The sequence below is a fragment of the Ailuropoda melanoleuca genome, chromosome 4, assembly GCF_002007445.2.
Source record: "Ailuropoda melanoleuca isolate Jingjing chromosome 4, ASM200744v2, whole genome shotgun sequence".
Lineage (NCBI taxonomy): Eukaryota > Metazoa > Chordata > Mammalia > Carnivora > Ursidae > Ailuropoda > Ailuropoda melanoleuca.
In genome coordinates, this window is record NC_048221.1 from 24808720 (window position 1) to 24835444 (window position 26725).

The 26725-nt window shown below is 38.6% G+C and overlaps 1 protein-coding gene across 1 annotated transcript in view; it reads right to left on the minus strand.

Annotated features, from left to right (window-relative positions):
- The window catches only part of DNAH12 (dynein axonemal heavy chain 12), a 192987-nt gene that overhangs the window by 56432 nt on the left and 109830 nt on the right, over positions 1 to 26725 (minus strand). The window contains exons 44-55 of the mRNA XM_034658502.1: positions 23127 to 23288; positions 19210 to 19404; positions 14308 to 14441; positions 12253 to 12415; positions 11091 to 11171; positions 10339 to 10515; positions 8252 to 8383; positions 6139 to 6228; positions 5388 to 5528; positions 3272 to 3513; positions 2119 to 2266; positions 1657 to 1802 (exon numbers count right to left, since the gene is read on the minus strand). Coding sequence (XP_034514393.1) covers positions 1657 to 1802; positions 2119 to 2266; positions 3272 to 3513; positions 5388 to 5528; positions 6139 to 6228; positions 8252 to 8383; positions 10339 to 10515; positions 11091 to 11171; positions 12253 to 12415; positions 14308 to 14441; positions 19210 to 19404; positions 23127 to 23288 — 1811 coding nt within the window. The remainder of the gene's footprint in view (positions 1 to 1656; positions 1803 to 2118; positions 2267 to 3271; positions 3514 to 5387; positions 5529 to 6138; positions 6229 to 8251; positions 8384 to 10338; positions 10516 to 11090; positions 11172 to 12252; positions 12416 to 14307; positions 14442 to 19209; positions 19405 to 23126; positions 23289 to 26725) is intronic.

The following is a 26725-nucleotide window of genomic DNA, read 5'->3' on the forward strand; positions in this document are numbered from 1 at the left end:
TCAATCTAAGGATGTTCACTAAGCAAAATTTGAGTGGATAAACACTCAAAATACAATCATACATGTCCTTATTTTGTTAAAACAATACCGTCAATATTAAGAAAACTTAGATGCCTTGAAGTAAGGTTTCCAAAGAAAATAAACAAACAATAACTAAGACTTTCAGAATGTAAGATTTCCTCATATGTATCTCATATTCCACAAGACGACTAAAATTTCCATTACAGTTTTAAAGGTAGTGAATGTGGGGGCGCCTGGGTGGCACAGCGGTTAAGCATCTGCCTTCAGCTCAGGGCGTGATCCCGGCGTTATGGGATCGAGCCCCACATCAGGCTCTTCCGCTATGAGCCTGCTTCTTCCTCTCCCACTTCCCCTGCTTGTGTTCCCTCTCCCGCTGGCTGTCTCTCTCGAATAAATAAATAAAATCTTTAAAAAAAAAAAAAAAAAGGTAGTGAATGTGATATCCTATTCCACACACGTCACAAAGTAATTAAGAAACAAGGATTTGGAAGTTAAATTGTCTGGGTTAAAATTCTGACCCCACCATTTTAGCTCAGTTATCTACTAAATTTCAAATTATTAAATCACTCCAGGCCTCAATTTCCTCATCTGTAAAATGGAATAATAGTAATCTCTAACTCATAGGAATTTTTGAGAATATGGGGCACTTAAAGCAGTACCTCATGAATGTAAGAACTCAACAGTATTTATCACAGTATGTTTGAGATATAGTCCAATGAAAAGACTTAAAATTAAATGACAACATGGATAATCATTTATAGGAAATGATTTCTCAGGTAAGAGTAATTTCCAAGTTTTTCAAAGTGATATAAATAAAAGGATAATAAAACCATTTGAAGAGTTCATACAGTTGTCACACTATCAATGTTAGCAATTAAAGATATCCATTATATTGCATAAATTATCAAGTTACAATATCTTAAAAACAGATAGAAATACCTAGTTAAGATAAATACAGTGAATAGTCAAAAACTGGAAAGAGCCCAGGTGTCCACCAATAGGAGAATGCGTGGTGATATAGTCCTACAATGGAATATTACTCAGCAACAAAAAATAACAACTTTATGCTTTGTGGAAGATGCCTTACACAAAGACTATATACAGTATGATTCTGTTTATATGAAGTTCTAGAATAGGCAAAATTAACCTGTGGTGGAAAATAATCAGAGCAATAATTTCCTACTGTAGGGTAAGAGCAAGGATTTACTGGGAAGGGACTTAAGAAAACTTCCTGGATATTAATCATGTTCTGTATCTGTATCAAGTCCACACTTTTGTTGGAACTCATGAATGGTATACTTAACTCTTGTGTATTTCATTGTACATAAATTTTACCTCAAAAGAAAAACAAACAAACAAACAAAAACAACTTAAATTAATGATATGCATGCTGAAGCATTTGGGGGAAAGTATAAACATACCTGCAACTTATGTTGCAATGTATAAAAAGGATGAGTTGACGGATGGATAGAGGCATGGATAAGTATGTGATAAAGCAGCAAGAATAATAAAATCTTAATCGCAGAATCTAGGAGGTGGTGGGTATGTGGGTGCTTACTCTAAAGTCCTATCAACTTTTCTCTATATTTAAATACTCTCAAATAAAATAAGCGAAAAGTACTTTATGCTCCTTACCAACGCCTGGAGTTATTAACAATCACTCCATTATCTATGGAGAAAGTATCTGTTGGCAACCCAGCAATATTCCAAGCTCTAATTTTTACTGGATCACCCAGAGTCTTACTCAATGAGAACTCCTCTGAACATGGAATTTTTTTCTCCTGTAAGAAATAAACAAATACCTAATGTTTTATTTCATCTTGTTGGTTGAAATATTTTTTAAACTATTGATTTGTCATTAGATATTATTTAATAATTCTAAAAAATAAAAAAAACTGAATTGAAAGTTGGACTATAAAAGTATTTTAAAATACTTTTTTAAAAGTATTTTACTGATCAAACAAGAAGAAAAAACAAGACCCCACACTTTCAGCTATTTCTTCTCTTCTTCATCCTTATTACTATCTTTTCCTTCACAACACCCCAAAACATACTTTGAATGTTCAGAAGGAAACTTATGAAATATAAAACTATTACCTTGCACAACTTGCTCCAATTTTCTGTACATGTTTGTCGAAAGCCAGAAGTGAAAGCACCAAGATAGGCTATTACTCCTGCTGATACTAAGACATCACCAGTCAAATTTTCATATATTATCTGAAGGTCATCTGCAGCCTGAGACCATCTGTGAGATCAACGAAAAGCAAAAGAGCCTCACCACAGAGAAGGATGGAAGACAGTAATAGAAAGGGTAAGGGACTTCTAGTTCATATTTTATAACAAAAAGCCATGAAATGTTGGACTCCTATCTATAAAATGAGGAGGTTGGGTCCCTTCTAGCACTGACATGCTATAATATATCGATGCTATATGAATGACAATCCACCTTTCATTATTAGCTTGTTAGGCATTTCTTGTAGAACTTGACCCTTCAGAATAAGCAAGAACAAAAACAAAAACATGCTGGTGTTTTGTCTAATAATTTTCTCCAGGATGATTTATTTGGTCTAGTGGCCCTGCTATTTGTTTCAGTATTTACAGTTAGTCTGTAAAACATTAAAAAAAATTTGCAATTCATTACCAAAAATTCCATTTAAGTTGTATAAAAGCTGGCATACTAGTGATAAGTTTGGTATTTTTTCCATCTCATGAAGTCTTTACAATAAAAAAGTGCATTTCAAAACCACCTAATCTGCGCTACGAAGTACTGTCAAAGGCCTATTTCCTTATCATGCTATTCACTCAGCACATATAATTAATAAATGAGATAGCTGGCTGGCCAGTACAAATAAATAGGTTAGGATAAAGCTAAGTGTTCTATTTACATCAGTTCAGTCATATCTTCTTTGAAATAAATTTTAAGAAAGTGAGCCCTATATCCACTACTTCTCCCCGGCAAACATTTTATTATGAAAAAATTTGAACACACATAAAATTGGAAAGAATTATACAATGATCGGCCACACACTCACCACTTAGATTAAAAATTATCATTTGCCTTGGAAACAAGTGGCAAACACCATCCTTGACATTGATATTCTGTTGGGAGATGCCTGGCCAGGCGCCTTGTTGAATGCCCCACATTCTAAACCAGACACTTAAAAATCAGTAATCATAATAAACACCCAACGAAAGTAACATATTCAAGCCCAACTTTCTTAAATGTTGTTAAAATAAATAGAAATCTGACCTCGATTTTTCTCCGCCCAGTCCTCCAATTAGTTTTGAGGCTCTTTCAAGTTTCTTAGCACAGAGTTCCACCTGGTCCTCTAAACGAGCCTTTTCCTCAGTTTTCTCAATAAATGTTCTTTGTAAATTTTCCAAATGATGTTCTACTTCTGCCAGTTCTGCTCTCTTCTGATTTAAAATCTCCATTATCTCAGCTAAGGACTTCTGAGCTTCTGCTAAGCGGGCTTTCTTAGGAGCCACTACCTGTTTGGGAGCAATACATGCAGCTAGGATGTGTTCTATTTAAAACCAACACCTGTATAATCCTTTATAGATATGATGGGTTAAAAGCGATTAATTATTGTTATAAATACATTTGTTACTTATAACAATAAATTATACAAAACAAACATTTTGCCTTAAATCTTACACATTTTTTTACCTAAATAAAGTAAAATGTATTTACATATCATATAAAATATATAAAACATTCTGGACTAGCAAATGATCATCTATAAAATAGACTAATTATTCCAGACTAACAAAATATTATAATACGTAGCAAAAACAGTACAAGATATAGCAAATGTCTCAAAATAATGAGAAGTGGCCATTTAAACTGTTGCCAAAATCAGAGGGGAAAAAAACATGTAGCAGAAATTACAAATGTTTCAAATACACGAATATGCTTTGTGTGTCTGGGGATGGCATTTTCAAGTCTGTGGTCTTCTTCCCAGTTGACTGAGGCACACATTTGCCTGGGGGGGGGGATTAAGACTATGATAATAGAATTACAAGGAGAAAGAAACCTTGATGTTCAGTTTCACTACTAAAATTGAATCTTCCTCAATTGAATTTTCCTTGAAAAGCCACACTTTGTTGAGAGAAAGGAGATTATCTAAAGTTCTTACGTTACTATGTTCATTAATATATGAGGAATAGGGTTTGGTCAACTTGATCAGGGAGTGTATTTTAAACCACTGGTAGAAAGAATTTAGAAGATGACCAAAGAGAATATCCGCCAGTTTGAAAGAAGGAAGATCTAAATCTTCTGGTTCATTGCCATGAATGAAGCTGATGGCAAAGAGGGAAGGGGGAGGCAGGGATCAGACACCAAATGTCCTGTTTTCTCTCCTCGGGGCTGAAATCCTGAAAGGGGAATGTGTTAAATAAATAAAGAGCAGCAAGTTCCACTTTCTACTTTTGACTTCAGAGGAGACCTTACTGACTATCTCCCTCCAACCCTACCCTAACACCATGGGGCAGCTGCATCAGAATTAGAACGGCAGGTGTAGAGCGGGATGTCCGGAAAGAATCGGAATGCCTTGGCTGCTCTTCTTCATCCTTGTGAGACATGTGGAAAAGAGCTAGGTTGAGCGCTCCAAAGCCTGCGATGGGTAGGGGACAAGATGTTCAATGGAAGAATAACCCGGATAAAATTAATTTTCTTTCTTTGACAAATCTACTCCCCCAAAACTAACAATCAAAATCCCTCTCTACAGGCACATGGACCTTACTAGGAATATCTTTCCAATTGTGACAACCTCATCATTTATCCTACATTCTGAGATTATTCTAAGCACATGCTACTGTGTATTTTTATCTGCCTTTTTATTTATATTTCCTGCTTCCCTCAGTAGAATTCTGCAAGCTACAGAGGGCAAGGCCAGTGTTTCCTTGGTCCTTTGCTAGCCAAATTTACAAAATGCTTTTAACCATTCTCTATAAAAGATTCCTTACCTGTGCATGCCGTTGCTTCAGGGCAACTGTCCACGCTCTGCCTCTGAACTCTACTGGATCTTCTAACTTCTGACCCTTTGAATCAACTTTTTAATCTGCCACTTTGCCCCTGAAGTTTTGGCTTTTGCCCCAAGTCTCCATAGCTATAGGTCAGTCTGGCCGATTCATTCCTGTTCCCACAGCACCACCACTCACTAACCACTAGCCAAGCCCAGGTGATAGCACACACAAGTGTTCTCTTCATCCACTAGGTACACAACATCTGATGTCTGTGCCGCAGCAAGATCAATTCTTTCTGGTGTGAGTTTTAGAAACTTCTTAACTAGTCACTATATGCATAGATTTTAATTTCTGGGAAAATTTCAATAGAAAATGAATGTGTTTGACCCTCAAAATACCTTTGCAACTCTGTCATACACTTCCATAGCCATAATCCACTTGCACAGACCCTCAGCTGCAGAAGAAGCTTTAGCAATCTTAGAAGCATCGAATTCAGGGTTTGTTAGGTATTCACCACGTATCTTCTGCATAACAGTCACCTATACAACAAACATTTCCTTCTTAAAATTTCAACATATATCATACAATCATAAGATGAAAAAATAATCAAGCATAGTAAAACATTGCATTAAAAAGTTATTTTGTCTTTAAAAACCGAAGTCAGTACTTTGAGGTGATTTTAAAATAAGCATAATTGTAGCAGAAACACAAGTCATATTTGTGGCAAAATATGAAGGTTTACAGATATCGAAGCAAATGTTTTCTCCAAAAAAAAAAAGACTGTTGGAGATTGGGAAAATATGTGGAAATGAGAAAAGAACAATTAAAACTTAATACAAGTTTGGATGGAAAAGTGCACTCTCCTTTTTTTTTTTTATCTCACATATATCTGTGTTTCAGATTTATGAAATTATTATAAAACGGAGAACTTTTCAAGTTAATAATACACTAAAACAGTAATTCATTAAATGACTTTCAATGGTATGAAGGAGTGGTTTTATGCATTATGAGAATTCATAATATAATATTCCTGCAGTATTTTAATCCTAAAAATGGACTATCCTCTGTTTTATATAATATTGCATAATGTTAAAGATCTTATACACCTTGGCAAAGTTGTATTAATATAAAAAATCCAATGAAACTCACTGGAATGTTGTCCTTGTCATATTCTCTCAATTCTCTTAAGAAATTCATATCTCCCAGAAGCTTTTTGCTAGGTCCCCAGTAATCTAATATCTGTAAATAAAATTTATGGAAACTTGTTAAATATATAATTAAAGATGCTCAGTATAAATTTTTCTTCTTGAAGTTTAAGGTATATTATCCAGAGAAACAAAATACTTTCAAAACATCAACTTAATCTCTTTGGAAATAAAGAGACTCCTCTCCCTAAGAATGTACTAAATACATCAAACATTTAAGATATGAACATAAACTTATATACTGAATTCATTATAAAAAATTATACATTGAAAGGCAAATGATGCAATTATTTCTCTTTAGGAAATGTAAGAAAAGCAACTAGCATAAATACCATCAGAATTTCATATAAGAAAATGTATTTTTATTATTCCTAGTTTTGTTTTTCTTTACTCTGGACTCTTTCAAACCAGAAAAGTAGTGCTACAGACTGAAAGTGTCCCTTATCCTCACCATCGAAATGCGTATGTTGAAACCTAATCCCCAGTGTGATAGTATTTGGAGACCGGGTTGTGGAGAGTTGATTAGGTCATGAACGGGATTAGTGTCCTTATAAAAGAGCTCTCTTCCACTTCTGCCATGTGAGGACACAGCAAAAAGAAGGCCATCTATAAACCAGGCAGTGGCCCCTCCATCAGACACTGAATCTGCTGGAGCCTTGATCTCAGAATTCCCAGCCTCCAGAACCGTGAGAAATAAATATAAGCCACCCCAGTCTTAGGTAATTGTAGTAGTAGCCCGAAGAGACTGAAACAGGTAACAAACGTTTTTCTTGTGGACAACCTCCTCACCCAGCTAGGCTCGCCAAGTGAGATGAAGAAGAGAAAGAAGACAAGGATTACATGTCACTCTGACAGTTATGCGATAAAGCATGTGGTACTTGCGCTAGCAAAGATGTTAAGTAACTAGCACAACAGTTTTTTTCCTCATTCCAGAAGCCTGATAGGTAGGTAGGTAGGTAGGGAGGTGTGCGTGTGCGTGTGCGTGTGCGTGTGTGTGTGTGTGTGGTAAGGTGAGAGCTCATTTATTTATCTCCGTAAAGGATAGAATGCACACACACACACGCGTGCGTGCACACACACCCCTCAATTCTCCAATTCAGGAATTCAAACCTAGGTACTAAAAAAGCCTGAAAAGAAAGTAAGTCCATAAATTCAGTTTAGGATGGATGCCACGCCTTCCTTTTTAAGGGATATAGCCTTGAATAATAATCATAATAACAGCTAATATTTATTGTCTGTTTATAAAGCTTTATACATAAGAGCTTTGTATGTATTATCTAACTATATGTATAATCTATATGTATCAATCTATATGTGTAATCTAATCCTCACATTATCTTTGTGAGGCAAGTACTATAATCTCCAGAGTTCCACAGAAGTTAAGCATCCTGGCCAAGGTCACACTGCTAATGGGACAGGATTTCTGAATACAGACATTCTGGCTCTAGAACACATACATTTTTTTTAAAAGATTTTATTCATGTATTTGTTAGAGAGAGAAAGAGCACAAGCAGGAGAACAGCAGGCAGAGGGAGGAGCAGGCTCCCTGCTGAGCAAGGAGCCCCATGCAGGGCTCAATCCCAGGACCCCGGAATCAGGACCTGAGCCAAAGGCAGATGCCCGACAAACCGAGCCACCCAGGTGTCCCTAGAACACATATTTTTAACAACTTTACTATACTGCTTAACTCAGCAGAATTTTCTGAATGCTCATATCCACGTAGGTGTTCTTTCTATCACATATTTCAGAATCTTAGCTGGAAAAATCTCACATACTTCCATGTTCAATCAATCCCACCCCATGATAGCAGGTAACCTGCACAGACAGAAAAAGAAATAGAAGCAACAGGAACCACATTTTTCTGATGCTATACTGCCTAAGTTTTACCATGGAATACAGGTAGATAATGTTTTCCATACTTTATTCTGAATACATTCAATCTGGAAAACAATGTGTCTTCCCTGAACCAGATACTGTTGACATTTAATTTGATAATAGGTGCTGTAAAGCGTTCTGTACATTCCTGAATATGATTTAAGTCTCTGTCTAGTTATTACCTTGCCTCCAGTTCCTGAAGGATCTGAAATTTTTTCTGGTTTTATATCTTTCATGACACAAATAGCAGCCATAACTAATTTAACACCAGATGGAGGATTCTTCATTGATTTCACAATTGTTATGTCAGCTGGCTACATTGAAAGAAAGCAGAGTATCTTCAGAACAGTTTATTTTTAAATAATGAGAATTTAGAAAATAATGTTGGAGAATAATGGAGCATCGATTTTCATTTGAAATTATAATTGTTTTTGGCTTTGCAGAATTATGAAATAATAAAAGAATTTAAATTTAGCACAGATTAAGACCAATGGTTCTCAAATGTTTGGGAGTTCATAGATCCTTATGAGAATATGACAGCTATGAATCTCCAGAAAATACATTTTTGCGCATATAAAAAAAATTTGCATACAATCACATACCAAGCTCATACACTGAACCCACATTAAGAACCCTAATTTAGATAAAGACGTAATTCTATATTTGCTTATACAGTAGTTTTACAAAAAAAAAATTAAAAGTAGAGGTAGACCTTAATTTTAGCTTATTTCCTAAAAAGGTATATATTGTTATGACAGACGCAATAGATTCACTTACTTATTATCCACTGCAATATCCTTCTGACATCCTTTTCAATTGTTGGAAAGCTAACAACTATATTTCTTAGTTCCCCATAAATTAGAGTTGTGGGTGGTCATTGGTGGTCATTTGATCATTGATTCAAGATCACTTGAATGATACCAGAACTCTGACTGAATAAATGGGGAGACAGGCAGGGTGTGAGGCGTCTCATTTGCTGACACAGATTACAGTGAAGTGGTGAGGCTCTGTAGGATGGCTCCGCGGGCTTCTGACTCTGCTGACAATTTCCAGTTTGGCTCTGTGAGTCATTCCTGGCAGCTCAGCCTGGGATCTGTTTCTTTAGCTCTTCCAATAATTGTGCAATCTATTTACAAAATTCCCTAAAGAATCCTTGTCTGCTTATACTAAATAGAGCCAATTCTCTTCTCTGCAACTGAAGTCTACCTCATATAATACAATATCTGATACCAGGAAGGGTACAAGCAATGGACTCTCAATGAGAGGGGAACCTAATATCAATGATCTGAACTGGTAAGGTGTGAAGGCAATCAAGAATCCTGTGTGTTTCAAAGGATGGAATGCTGAAAGTCCACGGTACACAGTGGTAGTTACTTAAATTAACGCTGATGGTCGTCTAAAAAGGAGTGCCTAGTAAAAAGAAGGTTTTGCCAGAATGAGTAGCTGCTACGATAAATGTCTAAGGAGAGAATGAAGAAAGACCACTGGGTAGCATGTGGCTTTTAAATGTGCCAGAGAGCAGACAGGAAGAAAACAGTAAGCTCAGCGTTTTAAATTCCTGGCTCACAGCACAATGAAAGCACTAGACTTTTCCATATATGTCCTAAAATAATATACCTTATAACTGCAAGGCTGATATAACTGACAATCAGAGTTTGTTCCTGTGAGATGCTGAATTATCCATAGGTTGAACTCACCGTCTTGTCAGGAACCTTTCATAGAAGTTAGTAGGATGAGGAAAGGGGTAAAGAATGGGGTCTGAATATCTTGAATGGCCTTCTGCACTGGGCACTCACAGTCAACAGAAGCTGTCTCTCCTGCTCTGTTTGGTGAGGTTGTTTTGGTCTTGCCTAAAGACTCTGGAAAAAGTCATATACAATGCAGTGTAATGCAGATGGCTGCCACCCGCATCCGTATTGGGAAAGATCTTCAAGTGTTTCCAGACAGGCATGTCCAGGAGGCTGCAGGAAGGTAGCTAACTCCACACTCTACTTAACATATGCCTCCTGGTCCGTGTAGAGGACTGCTTTGGTCTCTTGGAGACCGTTTGTTCCATTCCCACTGAAATACCCTGAATGAAAATTACAAATAACATAGGAACAGCCAAACCATAAGATAATGACGTATTAGAGGTGAATGGTGAAGAGGCAAGTTTCGTTTGGACAAAAATGATACACCACCATCCGGTGGAAGAGAACCACACCTAGTGAACCAAGAACCTGTGCGGAGTTTGTTGATGGAACACTAGGTAGCGAGTGCAAATGCTTGCCTTGAGTGTATCCAGGGCAGACAGCGCTGCTTCCAAGGCTGGAATCGCTTCGGCAAGGTCACTCTCACACTCGTTTTTCAGAACTTGGGCTTCTTCAGCTTTGCCACTGGCTATCTCTTCATCTAATTTCACGAACTTTCTTTTTGCTTCCACTTGTGCAGACTCTATCTCAATAATCTAAAGAAAGAAAAAATTAAACAATTCCTCCAGCATCCTACTTTTTCCTCCACCCTAGGGACAAGAGTATGTTTGGAAATTAGGGAATCCAACCCATCATGTTGAAGAGCAGGAGGTCCCAGGATAAAATGAGGAGAAATGCAAATACATGTGATCTAACTGGATAATGGGCTTCCCACTTCCCTCCAAAATCAACACAACGGGGGCGCTTCGTTGGCTCCATCACTTGGGCATCCACCCAACTCTTGATTTTGGCTCAGGTCATGGTCTTGGGGTCATGAGATTGAGCCCTGTGTCGGGCTCCAAGTTCAGTGCGGAGTCTGCTTGGGATGGGATTCTCTCTCTCTCTCCCCCTCTACCCCCCCGCCAACTCGCTCACTCACTCACTCACTCAATCCTTTAAAAAAAATATCAACACAACTCACATGGGACTCAGTGAGATAGCCAGTTAGTAGAAAAGGGTAAGGTCCCTAAGATCTAGTAGTGGCAAAAAAATTAAGGGATATTTTCAAGACTAATTTTACATATTTCGATTGTCTTCTGACATCAATTTTAAAAAACTCAGTATACTCTACCTGCATCATATGTGCATTTTCAACTTTAGCTTCCTCCAATTTGGGCTGTAATTGGACAAGCTCCATTTTCATTTCTCCAACCTAAATAGACAGTTTGCCATTAAGTTTTCACAGTGACAAGAGCTACAGAGGCTAAACGCAGAAAATCGAAATTTAAAGGTATCATAAGGCATCAGGGCCAGAAAACCTTAACTTTTCCTTTCAGTTCTTTATATGATAAACAAAACCATGGGGGCACCTGGGTGGCAGAGCGGTTAAGCGTCTGCCTTCGGCTCAGGGCGTGATCCCGGCGTTATGGGATCAAGCCCCACATCAGGCTTCCTCTGCTATGAGCCTGCTTCTTCCTCTCCCACCCCCTGCTTGTGTTCCCTCTCTCGCTGGCTGTCTCTATCTCTGTCGAATAAATAAATAAAATCTTAAAAAAAAAACCATGAGGGTGTGCCAGTTTTCTTCACAAAAGACTTTATCGTCCTCGAGTATATGACAGAGCGGTGAGAGAATGCAGTTGTCGCAGAGGAAGTGCAGATAGAAAGAAGGTGGCAGCTTGGAGTGTCCCCTATTATACTATGTGCATGTAATACAATGCATACAGATCACTCAAACCTGTGTTGCTTCTACTGAACTAATGCTAATAAGTATCACTAGCACTTGACTCATTAAACACACACACAATCTTATATTTAACCAGCTATTAAAATAAAAAAAGGCAACCCAGGCTTATTGTATTGTCTCCAAATGTCAAAAACTTAAGAACAAGGGCTCCTGGGTGGCTCAGTCAGTTGAGCATCTAACTCTTGATCTCAGCTCAGGTCTTGATTTCAGGGTTGTGAGTTCAAGCCCCATATTGGGCTCCACATTGGGAGTGAAGACTACTATAAAAAACAAAACAAAGCAAAAAACTTAAGAATAAAACAAGATGTATTTGAGTCTGTGTGGAAACTTGGTGAATTTCTCTAAAACTCATGTTACTCATCTGTGAAATGAGGATCATTAAAGTGTCTACCTCATGGAGTGGTTACGAGGAATAACTGAAGGAATGTGTATGAAGCATGTAACAGTGCCTGGCACATAATATATTCTTCATAAACTGTAACTCTCGTTATTTATGATTTCCTGTATTTCCCATTATATGTTACCATTTTGAGCAGCTCATCAAATTTACCTGTGACTCAGCAAAAGCTAATTTGTCAAGCCCATTCACGTATCGCTGTTTTGCTTCCATGATAGCTTGTCGCCTCTTAGTCAAAAGCTGTCGAAATGAGGCAATAAGTTCAAGATAAGAAGTAGCCGTAACATAGTTATGTCGTCCTAGCTCCTGCAAGAACCTAAGACAGACAGATAGCACATCTTACTCTAAGTAACAAGTTGCACAAAGTAAGAGGTGTATTCAACATGGCATCAACAACAAATCTAGAAGAATTACGGTTAATTTTATTTAAGAGCTGCTGCGTACCTGAACTTTATAACATTCTAAGAATTCTACACATAACCATATCCTAATTTCTTGTCTGTAGAACATCAAATAGCAGTGATGTGTTTAAAAAGCACAAATACCGAAGATGAGTATCAAAGGTAAACAACAGCAAGAAAGATTTAGGGCTTTTTACATGTTTCATAAGCCAGGAGGATCTAATGCTATAAAGGGACCCAAGATACTGTGTCAGCTAGGGAAGTACAGTAGGAAGGGGCATTGCAGATAGGATAGCAAGGGTGAGTCGTCATTCTTTGCACAGTGTGTCACGTTGGCTGAATGGGGTAACCAGAAGTGTAAGGCAACTACACATACACACGGAAACAACAGAAGCCAGGTTTTCTCAGGGCAAGTACACAGAGTAGGTAGAGCCCACTGCTGGTACAACTATCAAAGCCAAGCATGCTGCCAGGCTGTATGATTCTGGGCGGGCGATAGACTATGAGCACTTGGGTTTATGCGCTTTTGAAATGAGGATCTCGGAGATGAAGAGAGGTAAGACAGATACTTTTGAGTTATCCACAGCCAGCTCTGCTTTTCTGAAAACTTCTATCCGGTGCCTCACCAGCAATGTTTGTTCTATGAAACCTGCCATTTTTTAAAAATATTTTATTTATTTATAGACAGTGAGAGAGGGAACACAAGCAGGGGGAGTGGGAGAGGAAGAAGCAGGCTCCTAGTGGAGAAGCCTGATGAGGCGCTCGATTCCAGAACGCTGGGATCACGCCCTGAACCGAAGGCAGACGCTTAACGACTGAGCCACCCAGGCGCCCCTGAAACCTGCCATCTTAACCACAGCTGATTAGACCAGGGTTGGGCACTGGACACAAGTGAGGCTGATCACATTTTGGAACAAATTTGGCAGAGGGAGATGGAAAGGGCCCATCAGTCCGCCTAGAGCTGAAATTGCAAGAAGTAAACCTGAGAATTGAGAAGCAGACTGTTTCCTCCATTTCCGCAACGGGAAGGGGAAAACTCAGTCTTTCAAATACCATATGATTTCATTTATACGGAAACCTAAAAAAAAAATTAATTCGTAGAAATGGAACGCAAATCGGAGGTTCCAGAGGCAGGGGGTGGTGGGGGGAATGGGTGAATGTGGTCAAAAGGTATAAACTTCCAATTATAAGACGAATAAGTTCTGGGAATGTAATGTACAGCATGGTGACTATAGGAAACAATACTGTATTGTGTATTTGAAGCCTGAGAGAGATCTTAAAAGTTCTCATCACAAGAAAAAAAAATGAGGTGATGTTAACTAAACTTATTGTAGTAATCATTTCACATTATATACACACATAAAATCATTATGTTCTACAGCCTAAATTTATGCATATCAATTATATCTTAAACTAGAAAAAATCAAAGAAATACAAAAAAAAAAAAGAAGAAAGAAAATGCAGTCTGCAAAGAGAAAGCAGCAGACTCCTAGAAAGAAACAGGGATGAGAAACAGAGGAAAAGTATTTCTGGATTTAGGATGACTTTCTATCTCCTGTTTCCAGTCACATTTGGGATCCAGCTGTCATCTTTCTCTTAAGCTTGTGAGACACCCCTGTATCTTTATCAAAAATTCTCCCTTTAGATTAAATAGTTTTCCATTACTTGCAAGCCTAGGTCCTCACTAATTAAGTGATCAGAAATATTTAGAAGACATAGAAATCCTATTGAAATTTTGAGCTTTCACAAAAAGAGACATGTTAAAATACAAGGCATTATTGTCATTTTAAAGTTTAGTAATATTAACCTTTCTGATAGATCCATAATGGTAGTGTGAAAGTGTTTGCAGATCGGAACTATCTCTCGCCTTTCAACCTCAGTAAGCTCCAGTGTTTCTAAGAATTTCACAGCTACAAGTTCAAGGGCATCTTCAGGCCATGGCTAAAAATAAGAAAAAAAACAAGAAATTTAAGATGAGTAGTTCCACTCCAGCTATGTAAGTGTCTTCCTGTGAGAGAAGAATTTGAGGTTGAGAACATTAAAACCTTAATGGGGAAAACAGAATTGGATGGGCTGAGGTCACAGGTAAATCCTTGAAAGAGCTCACAGATATTTTTATACTAAAATTAAAGATAACACAATATAAAGGAAGGGTCAATGATATTTTACATATCAAGGATATACTACACTGCTTTCCTAGACTCTTCCACTTGGACATCAAGTAGTCACCCCAAATTTAGCATGACAATGGCAGAGGTTGCTAGTATCCCACCTAATACCTATCAGCCCTTTAGAACTCCAATTTTATGCTAGATAGCAATATGCCCAGATAAAAGACCACATTTCCTAGATTTCCTTGCAATTCACAGGAGATAAAGACATATGAGCAGCTGTTGGGTGGAGACCTCAGGGAAGGCTCTTTAAAGGGTTATGTAGAGGTGCACCTAGGTGGCTCAGTCATTAAGTGTCTGCCTTCTGCCCAGAGCATGATCCCAGAGTATTGGGATGGAGCCCCGCATCAGGCTCCCTGCTCCACTGGGAGCCTGCTTCTTCCTCTCCCACTCCCCCTGCTTGTGTTCCCTCTCTTGCTGGCTGTCTCTCTGTCAAATAAATAAAATAAAATCTTTTTTTTTTAAAAAAAGGGTTACATAGAGCTGGTGTGTGTCCTTTTTGCTCTAACTTTCTATTTTTCTACTTCTTGCATGGGACACAGATGTGGAAGCTGGAGCTCCAGCAGCCACTTTAGACCATAAGATGAATAGTAAAGAAGAAAGAACCTTAGATTCTGATGACTTTGTTAAGCCACAAAAGCCCAGTCTGTTTATCTTCAGATTTTTTCTATGAGAGGAAAAAAACTATATGTTTAGTTTGGGTTTCTTTTTTAAAAAAAGATTTATTTAATTATAATTAATTAAATAAATATTTAATTATTTACTTGAGAGAGAAAGAGCATGCAGTGGGTAGGGAGAGGGTGAAAGTGTCTTAAGCAGACTCCTTGCTGAGTGCAGAGCCTGACACAGGGCTCCATCTCAGGACCCTGAGATCATGACCTGAGCCACAGTTAAGAGTCGGACACTCAACAGACTGTACCATCCAGAGGCCCCTAGTTTGGGTTTCTGTTCCTAGCAATCCATCATAATTCCTAACTGTTATAACACCCAAAGCTGAACTTTTGAGTTTCTTCTTCCCAACTGTGCTGCTTCTCCAGTTTTCCTTGTTTCAGTGAAATGGTTCCCCTGCTTTTCCTGGAAAATGACAGCTGGGCTCCTGCCTCTGGCCTTGGGACTTGTTATTCCCTCTGACTAGAACCCTCCTCACCTAGATCTGCATGTGGTTCTCCTTCACATCTCCACACAAAGGCCAACTTACTAGGAAGGTCTTCCCAGAGCACTTGTCCTAAAACACCATTCCCTCTCTCATTTCTCTTTTGCTTGTCCTGAGTTTTCTTCTTAGCACTTATCAACACACAACATAAATGTTTTTTGTGCATTTGTTCATCATCTGTCTCCCCTGACCACTATAATGTAAAATCCATGAAAGCAAGGACCTTTTCTCACTGCCATTATCTTCAATGCCTAAGACAGTCCTTGTCAGTAATTTCCAAAATTTATTTAATGAAATAATTTGTTAAATGAACAATTAATCTTTACTTGCTCATTAGAGTATTTTCCAGATTTCATTTAGATTCAACAAGATGCTTGTAATTATTTTCCTTTGTATCAGACAATATTCATTTTAAGATCATTTTTTTTTTCAGTCTCTGGCCCTCTGTCCTAGTGAAATTAAAACTTTTTTGACGTAGCACTTCAGTGGTAAAGTTTTAAGCACACACCGCCGGCGTATGCATATCTACTACATGTTGTACTCATGTATTTCAAACCTCAAAAGAGGCTTCTAAAGATTATTGAGATCAGTGAATTTTTGTAAAATGCAGAGTAAGTGTCATATGAGTTATATATCACTGAAAGCATTACAAAGGTTTATCTTTCTGTTCTGGGTGATTCATTTTTAATTATCCTGCTAATCCTGAAGGGTTTTTTGTTTCGTTTTGAATGCAGGACTTGAACTCACAAGCCTGAGATCAAGATCTGAGTTGAGATCGAGAGTCAGGTGCTCAACCAACTGAGCCACCCTTGGTGCTCCTGATCACGAAGGTTTAATAACTAACTGTCACAACTAGAATATTTATGGCCAAAGTGACAGAAACCAGTCTTATTGTGTCTTCAAAGGGGATGTATCATTGTACATAATAAGTCTAGAAGTCCAGAGTTGCCTAATTTAGAAGCTCAACCATGTCATCAATGATCCAGTTCTTCCCATCCTTTTGCTCTACCTAATTCTCAGTATATTTTATCCTTAGGCTTCTTCCATCTTGGTGGCAAGAGGACTGCTTCAGTTATGGACATTATATCCTCAAGCAACAAGTCTGAGAGACAGAAAAGGCCCTTTTCCTACCACGTACTATTCTTGTAGTGAAAAAACTATTCCCCAAAGCTCCCCAGTAGACTTGAATTCAGGACCCACTGGCAAGGAGTAGGTCATGAATAGGCTCATACATAAACCAATTAATAGCAAGGGGCACAAGGGCACCAATATTGACTTAGACCAACCAGGAATCAACCCCTCTCACACATATCACACAGGTAATATAAGAATTCTGTAGGCAAGGATGAAGTGGGTAGAGAACAGCTGTTGACAGGAAACCAACAGTCTCGCCAATGCCATCATAAGCTAATATTGCACGGTATGATATGCTCTGGGGATAAGACTTGTTGTTTAGGGGCACCTGGGTGGCTCAGTCGTTAAGCGTCTGCCTTCAGCTCAGGGCATGATCCCAGCGTTCTGGGATCGAGCCCCGCATCAGGCTACTCCACTGGGAGCCTGCTTCTTCCTCTCCCACTCCCCCTGCTTGTGTTCCCTCTCTCTCTGGCTATCTCTCTCTGTCAAATAAATAAATAAAAGACTTGTTTAAAGTTAGTATTAATCCCTATTTTCAATAGCCTTCTTAAATTTGTTTTAACTGCTATCCTGTCAGATCTCATTAAGTAGTTATTGTTTTTGCCTCAAGATATGGCTTACACAGAGCTCAAGCTAGCTTATGCTGGTTTATGCCATTCTCTTACATCCACTTATAATGGCATTGTATCTTCAATGATCAGTTTATCGCAGGGATCCCTCAGGGTACCTTACGCCCTGTCTATGACTTATGGCCATCTGATATATAAACTGAGTAAGGGTGTCAATGAACTGTACTGTACTGAACTGTATGTAATCTACAGTATGGACAGTCTGTGATTGCTTCCATAAAAAGGTGTGTATGTACTTACGCAGGTACCTAAGTATTTTTTAATTTAACAAAGAAGGTACCACGAACCATGCTCAGGAGCATAATTACTACTACTTCGTCGTCTTAGACAGGCAGTGACATTTGGCCTTACGGTTAAGTGAAGTGGTGGTCTTCATCGTTTGCTGCCGGCGTGACTGAAACGATCAGCCAGCTGGTCTTCCTGCCTCTTGTTTTGCCTTATTCCAAACCATCCACCATATGGCCTCCAAGTGTTTGGATTTTTTCCTTTGAAATATGTTAGCTAAATATATGTTAATGCCCCCACAGTGTCTTTGGTATAAAACCAAATTCATAGGTACATTTACAATTCCCTTAGAACTTGGCACCCACCCAAAGCTCGGGCTTAACTACTGTTATCCTCACTGTGAGTCAGCTATCCCAAACTATTTGCAATTACACCAGTGAGCCATGCCCTTTCCGCTGCTCTACCTTTGCACATACTATGCCCTTGTGAGGGTTAACTTTATGTGTCAATTTTACTATGGGCCACGGGGTGCCCATATATCTGGTCAAACACTATGCTGGATGTTTCTATGAGATGTGCTTTTGGCTGTGTTTAGTATTTAAATCAATAGACTAAGTAAAGCAGGTTGCCCTCTCTAGTGTGAATGGTCTCATCCAATCAGTTGAAGGCCCGAATAGAACAAAAATGCTGAACACTCCTACACCCCCAGATAAAGAGGAACTCCTTCTGCCTGACTGCCTCAGGCTGGGACATTGGTTTCTTCTTGCCTTTGGACTCAGATGGAAACATTAGCTCTTCCTGGTTCTTAGGCTTGCTGGACTTCAGACTGGAACTTACACCGTTAGTTTTCCTGGGTCTCCAGCTTGCTGGCTGCCGATCTCCGAACTTGTTAGCCTCCATAATCATGTGAGCCAATTACTCACAATAAATATATGTATAGATATAGCTATCAATATGGGCAGATATTGATCTGTATTTTTACACATATATATATACACATATATACATGTAGGTCTACATATACATATATACTTAACACATTCTCTTGGTTCATTAATACATTCCTCCTCTAGGTAACTAATTTATTTTCATAGTTCAGAGATTCACTCCCCTAAAAAGTATAACTTTTGCACACCAATATCATAGCTCTTTTATATCACTGTGGCTGCTCATTTGCCAACCGCCTTTTCTGTCTTCCAGTCTAGAGTGTGAGATCCTTCTGGGGAGCATGTAGGCTTATCAGTCCCTGGCACCAAGCACTATGCCCCTCATTAGAGTAGGTGATCAAGAAACACGTGCTGAATGGATATTAACAGAGCTGGATTAAGATTTCAGAAAAATTCTAAAAGATTTAGTTGCCATCCCCCTGCCCCCACTGCTGCCCCCAAATTACAAACCTGGAACCAGTCAATGGTACAGCAATTGATGAGGGATGGGAACTGTCTCAAGCGATTTCTAAAGGCATCTCCAATGGGGCTAAAGGCCACTACAACATGGAGATTATCTTTGCAGCAATTCACAAAGAAAGCAAACAGGGCCAAGGGACTGAGTTCACCGTGTTTATTGCCAGCCTGAGCTACAGGACGAACACCCTAGGGAATAACAGAAAATAAAAACCTTGTGAACAAATATGGACAGGCTGATAATGGGATTAGTAGATACTGGAATATTAAGAATTCTTGTTATTTGCCTTGTAAATACCCTTAAATTTCTTTAAATCAAAATTTCTTTGATACAGTTTGTACTTAGAAGACTTCTTCCAACTCTATAATTCTATAATTTGAAAACAAATATCTGCTAAGAATTTAACTTACAAAGATAGTCACAAAAAGTTCACCATGATATATGTATAGAACTATAATTCAACATTGCTCATAAGAGGGAAAAAAAAACCAACCAAAGCATCCAGTTAAAAAACATTATAAAACATCCACATGTTGTGATTGTATATAACTGTTAAAGGAGTCACATCAATGCCTGTGTTAGGGCAAGATCAGCAGGATAAAATGAGAACTGCAACAGTGTGTATTAACATGATCCTGTTAAATCAAAAAATACTTAGGCACACGTGTAAGTACATACATGCCTTTTTATGGAAGCAATCCCAGAAACTATTCATAATGGTTACTTTTGGTGAGATGGGCTTACAGGAGAGTGTGAGGGAGGCTGTCACTTTTTATTCTGCATGCTTTTCTGGGTTTATATCATTCTTTTTTTCATTTTGGACATTTTTATGCTGTTTGAATTCTCTCACTTTATTCTTACAACATTTGTATATTTTAAAAATGTGAATACGGTTGTGTGATGGTGAGATTATGCAGGCACTTTTAACTTCGTTTATCTCTATATGAGAGAGGCATCTCACTCGAGGTTGGGCATCAAGGCTCCAGAACCAAACTTCTTGAACTGAAATCCCAGCTTGCAGCTTATTACCTAGGTGACCCTGGGGCAAGTTATTTAATGTCTCTGTAACTGAATTTCCTCATCTGTAAAATGGGGGAAAGAGTACCTACATCAGAGGGTTGTTGAAGGATCAAATGAGTTATTACGTGTGAACACTTGGAACAGTTCTTGTCGCAATAGGTAAGTAACTATTAGCTTTTATATGCTACCTTTCTCCTTGTTCCGAGCACAAAAGATTTCACAGTCAATAAATCATAAATAGATTTAAGAAAGTTTTGTGATAGTAGATATCTATAGACATATATATACACACAATGCTATTGCTACTACAATGAACTGATTTCTAAAAGAATTCTCTATTACAGATACATTCTGCTTTATGTGTTAGCTATACCCATGTAAAGTTAATAATGGACTCTGTACGTGCATTCTGACAGTAATTCCAGAATTATGATTATTGTGATCAGTGTCAGTCTCTGAAGTTATGTTCAGGTAGTCTACCTGCATTAAGTCTGAGTTAACCCTGGGACATGCAAATAGAGAAAGGTAATATATGGTTGTAACTGCAGAACAAAAGTTTGAGAAAGAGCCAGGATGGTAATGTAAGTATGGGGGTTATTTACATAGAAAAAATGGTTAATGCTTCTAAGTAGATAAGCTGTCTGTGGGAGAGTACTATCCACATGCACACACATAAACTCTGGGAGCAGGACTGATTCGGGAGAGTGAGAAAATGAGTTGTTACTGAAAAAATAATTAGACAAACTGAGTGAAATTTCACAGCAGTCAAGGGAAAGTGGAGGTGGAAACACAAAAAAAACCTGCACAAAAAAGGTTTACAGCAACTTTATTCATAATTGCTCAAACTTGAAAGCAACCAAGATGTCCTCCAATAGGTGAATGGATATATTGTGATACTTCCATTCAATGGAATATCATTCAGTGATAAAAATAAATGAGCTATCAAGCCATAAAGAGATACGGAAGAACCTTAAATGCATATTGTTAACTGAAAGAAGCCAATCCAAAAAAGCTACATACTGTATGACTCCAACTATGTAACATTGCGAAAAAGCTTAAAGTATGGAGACAGTAAAAACAGCAGAGATTGCTAGGAGTTTGGGGGAGGAAGAGAAGCATACGTAAATGGAACTTGTGGCAGAAACTACTCTGTATGATACTTAATGGTGAATACACATCAGTACGCATTTGTCCAAAACCCTCAGCATGTACAACACAAAGAGTGAACTCTAATGTAAGCTGAAGAATAATGAATTATGTCAAATATGAATGAGTATTTTTTAAAGGAACTGAGAAAATATCACTGAAAGTGGTGAATAAGAAGTCGCTGTTGTATTGAGAAAGACATGAAATATTTAATTCTTCAAGGAAGGCAAATAGAACAGTGGAAGAAGTAGTCTGGAAACAGAGGTCTGAGGCTTGAACTCTATTGCTGAAGTCAGAGACATGTGCTGAGTCTGTAAGAGCCCTCTAAGCAGAACCAAGTCCAGGCAATAGAGGCCAGACACCATGAGTGAGGAGGTTTAAACTCTTTGTCAGAAGGACGAAATAAGCAAAGCCCAGGACATGCTCTCCAAAGTGCGATGTCCAGGATAGTGCAGAGTGTAGAAAGAAAATAATAGAACTTCTTTCATATTACCTTTTCTATTTTAAAAAGTCAGCAAAAAGCAAAGAGAAACAGGGATGCATTTCAGCACTCCTGAGTTCTGACTATGGCTATTTCCTTGGGGATAAATTAATATGGTGCTCCTAGACTTGGGTGGAATGTGAAGGAAAGGAGTTCTTACGCTCACTGTTGGATCCTACCATAAAAAAATACTGAAGCAATGGAAAAGTTTTGTAGCAAAGTGACAAGACAAAAAGATAAATAGCTAAAGTGAGCAGGAAAGCTTGGCAAAGCTGAAGAAATCCCACTCCCCAAGGATGACTATTTCTTGGAAGGGAGTACAGGGGATGAATTTATCCTATGAATTAGGAGAATCACCATTTTCAGCAGCTTTGCCTACACCCAGATAAAAGACATCACCCAGATAAAAGAGGGAACTTGGGATCTTTTCTTTTTTCCTTCTCCACCCCAGGCCACAAACTGGTAATGCACCATTTACTGAGGGCATTATAAGTACATGACACTTCATTCCATTTGATCTTCAGACCTCATAACAACCCAAGGTAAGAGGAACTATGACATATATATATTAGTTCCATTCCATACCAGAGAAAAGCAGGTGTTTGAACTACTAGGGTGAATCTATTTTACTACAGATGCTATCACTGGAAACTGGAATGAAGCGACCAGCTACGAGTGATACATTCTGTGGGTAATAGTAGTTATGGCAGCGAGAAAGAAGCAAATACTAGCAGAGATCTTGCATAGGAAGATATTAGAAATGGGGATAGGACAAGACATCTGAAGTAGCTGGCACTTCGCAATTGTATTTTTTTTGGTCAATTAAGTCACAAAGCATGATTCTCAGATATACCAGAATTGTTAAGAGAAGTAGTTTTACTAAGCCTTTTAAAAATTTGCTAACCAGTGGTAAACCCTAACAGCTAACCAAGCAATGTTTCAAAGCTATGTTTTTTCATAAAACTGTGACCCTAAGACATGATTTAAAACATCTAATCACTCATACAACATGCTGCATAAGATCAAACAGATGATAGTGCCATCATTGTGAGAAAAAGGAATGATAAAAATTCTGTCTCATAACTATGGTAGAAGCGATTTGAAATTTACCAAAAAAAAAAAGATGTAGTAAAATAATATACTTTTAAGTTTTTAATTACCGAAATCCTGTACACAAGCTATAATTGTCCTGAAAAGCAGAGAAAAAGTTGCAAGATAAGAACATTTCTGTGCTGGGAACAGCACTACCTAAAAAGGATTTACCTCCATCACTTCCTGTTTTTCATCAGCAGCAAAAATGTTAGGTACTTCTCCGGTATTGAGCACACTGTCAATATCTTCTAGAAAAGCTTCCTCTTTAATCTGAGTGTCCGTTATTAGAAAGACTGTCTTCTGGCCCCTCATGCCCACATTCCTTAATAGAACCTTAAAACAAAAATGCATTGGTAAGCAGAATGTGCTGAACACGGACTGTTTTTGCTTTCCCTTCCTTTTCCCTTCTTCTGGTAATGACAGCTCAATTTTAGAGTGGTACCTCTCTCCACTTCTGGGGGGGGGGGCTTTCATCCAGGGCCTCTATTTTTCCCATCCCCTGAGTGGGAGACCCCCAACTGGTCAGAGTTCCCCAAGCCCTTACACATAGTCTTTGATTCAGGAGGGCATGATTTTAAGAGGGCCCAATCACAGTCTTACTTCAGGGACTGAGATGGACTTGAAAACAGAGAGAATCTCTGTCACTCTGAGATAAAGCATATAAAGGCTAGTAATCTAGAATCTATAAAGGCCACCTGTGTTGCCTCATGGAAGGAGTCTGCCGGAGAAGGAACCAAATGGAGAAGAGCAGAGCCCGGAGACAGAAAGAGTAACTACTGAGGGCTTAATCTGAGCTCCTAAATTCAGCCACGTCAAAGCCCTATCTACCTCTGGACCATGTAAGCCAAGAAGTTCATATTTTGCTTAAATTAGTTTGAGCTGTATTTTGTGTTGTCAACTGCAACCAAAGATTCCCAATTAATATAAAGATATGGACTCAGTGGCATGGTGGAGCAGGCTTGTTTAGGATGTTAGAACTAATTGTTAACATTTCAGGACTTGTAAGCAGATTTTTTAAACAGCATTAAAAATTAAATTTTATGAACTTATAATTAAATAAATTATATTAACAACAAGGGGAACAAATCTCATCACTTCCTATTACACTTACTATTATCTATCTTATAGAAATTATTTAAATCTATTGTATCCAGTAAAATACCATGTAATGGTGCTCAAACACATAACTCTTCCTAACTCTGTTTTCAGTGACATCATCCATGGCAGGAGTTTGAATAATCTGTAGTGGGAGTTTTTACACCACAGAAATTGGCAAATGCTACTCAGCAGAGGGTCTCCTGAACCCCCTGGGGATTTGGTTAAACATTTGTCAGTATTCCACTAGATATATTTCAAGTGAAAACACATTACTACTCTGCAAATGATTTTTAAAATAAATTGTCTCTACTTCTAAATTATATCTTTTAAGTAAATCATATCATTTAAATAAATGCTGAATTTTAATGTTATATAAAACTGCTTTTTCCCATTAAAGCCATCCTCCAAAATACAGGTTGTTGTGTTCCTAGAAATACTTTTCTATTACTAAAACTAGTTTTCAAAGAAGTATTATATCTAATCATGTCAGCTTTATTTTTATAGTATCTTTTAAATAATTGTTATATATAAATAAATAGAAAGATACAATAAAAACTTTAACTTATTGGCATAAGCACTGTTACACTTAAAAGTCATATTCAAACACACAATGTGTGAAAATATTTCCAAACAGGAAAAGAGGAAATATTTCCAAAATACTAGTTATATGCCAAGAATCTTACATACATTGTATAACTTAATCATAACAACCTATGAAATAGGTGGTATTATCCAAATTTTACAAAATAAAGAAACTAGGGAGTGACCATCAATCAGATGACAGACTGGGAATCTCCAGGTCCTCACTGTCCCACGAAGACAGCAAATTAGCAATGTACAGACCAAAATACCTTTATAGAACTCTAGAAACTAGTTAAGGGGTACAGCACCTCCATAAATGCATAAAAAATAGAAGGAACAATGCAAAGGGGGTAAGGAAATTCACTGCATTTTTCTCACCCAAGCCCCTTTCCTTCTAGCATAGAGCAACACAATCAGGAAAACACTATCAATTCCGGCTTTTCCCCTCACACAGAAGGAATAGAGTGAACTGCTTTCAACATTCTGGCTTGTCTAGGGGCTGCCTGAGGGACTCATTCCTGTCTCACCTGACTCAGGGTACTGACGGGAACAGGGCTTAGTTCTGATATGAGGTTGGAGGCCACTGAAAACCAAGGCAAGTGCCCTGGCTCAGTGCAGCATCAGAAACCCTGAAGTTCCACAGGAAGGTGCCGGGGGAGCAAGAGGTTAGGAGCAGAGGACTATAACAAAGGCCGAAACCAACAGATCATGAGAAGAAACAGGAAATTAAGGTAGCCAAAGTCACCTGTATATATTAGAATATGTAAGAGCTCATGCACAACCCAAAGGAAGATGCAACCCCCCAAAAGTTCTCAGAAGTCTCAGAACTTCTAATGTGGTGACTGGTGAAGATTCCTCCCTGCATGAGGCGGTCCATAGAGACAGAGAGAGGTGGTTTATCAAGTGCTCAAAACTCAAAAGATCACAAGACATACAAGGAAACACGGAAACACAGCCCAATCAAAAAACCAAAATAAACCCTAAAACAAAACAAAACAACAACAAACAAGATCTAAGAACTGCATAACAAGAAATTCCAAAGAACTTTTAAAGATGCTCAATAAGCTAATACAGAATACAGACAGACAACTAAAGGAAATCAGGAAAATAATGCATGGACAAAATGGGAATATCAACGGAAATATGAACTGTTAAAAAATAACTTAAGAGACTTACGGGATATCATTAAGTGGGCTAATATACATATTATGGGAGTGTCGAAAGGCAAAAAGGGGGGGGAGGCGGAGAACTTATTTAAAGAAATAATGTCCCAAAACTTCTCAAATCTGAGGATAAAAATGAACAAATGAGGATAGAAATAGAAATTCAGGGAGTGGGGAAATACGGCAGAGGAGTAGGAGACCCTATTTCAACCGGTCCCCTGAATCGAGCTGGATATCTACCAGACCATCCTAAACACCCACGAAATCAGCCTGAGATGTAAGAAGATATATCTGGATCTCAACAAACAGAACATCTCTGGCGCTTGTTCTTGAGGTATGAAGTGGGGAGCCATGAAGCGGGGAGCCGAGAGTCTGCGCGCAGATATCAGAAGATACACAGAAGGGGGAGGGCCACATTTGCAGACCAGTAGCCACTGGGAAACCAGACTGAAACCTGGAGCTCGGGAGTGCTTGCTCAAACTGGGGCGGCTGCCCGTTTTAGAAGCACAAAGGACAGAGGCCTGCTGGCCCTGGGAATGAAGACTGGGAGAGCAGCTGTGGGGCGCACATCCCGGGACGCTGCAGGGTTTTTAGCAGCACCAACAGAGATGGAGTTAGAGTGGCCAAGAGAGCTCAGCGGAGAGCAGACTGCAATCTCTGTTCTGAGACAGAGGTTTGGATACGGTCACTGCTGCTCTGACTCTCAGAAGAGACACAGAAAGTTGCCAGGGAAACCCGCCAGAGAACAAAAGCCTGGAAAAACCGGTTCTTACTCAGCCCACCCCCACCCCACAGGGGGCAGAGCAACTCTGCCCAAACAGGGTTGCCTGAGTATCAGCGCAGCAGGCTCCTCCCCCAGCAGGCAGGCTGAAAGAACAAAAAGCCCACATCTCTAAGGTCCCTATAAAACAGGTGCATCTTGCTTGG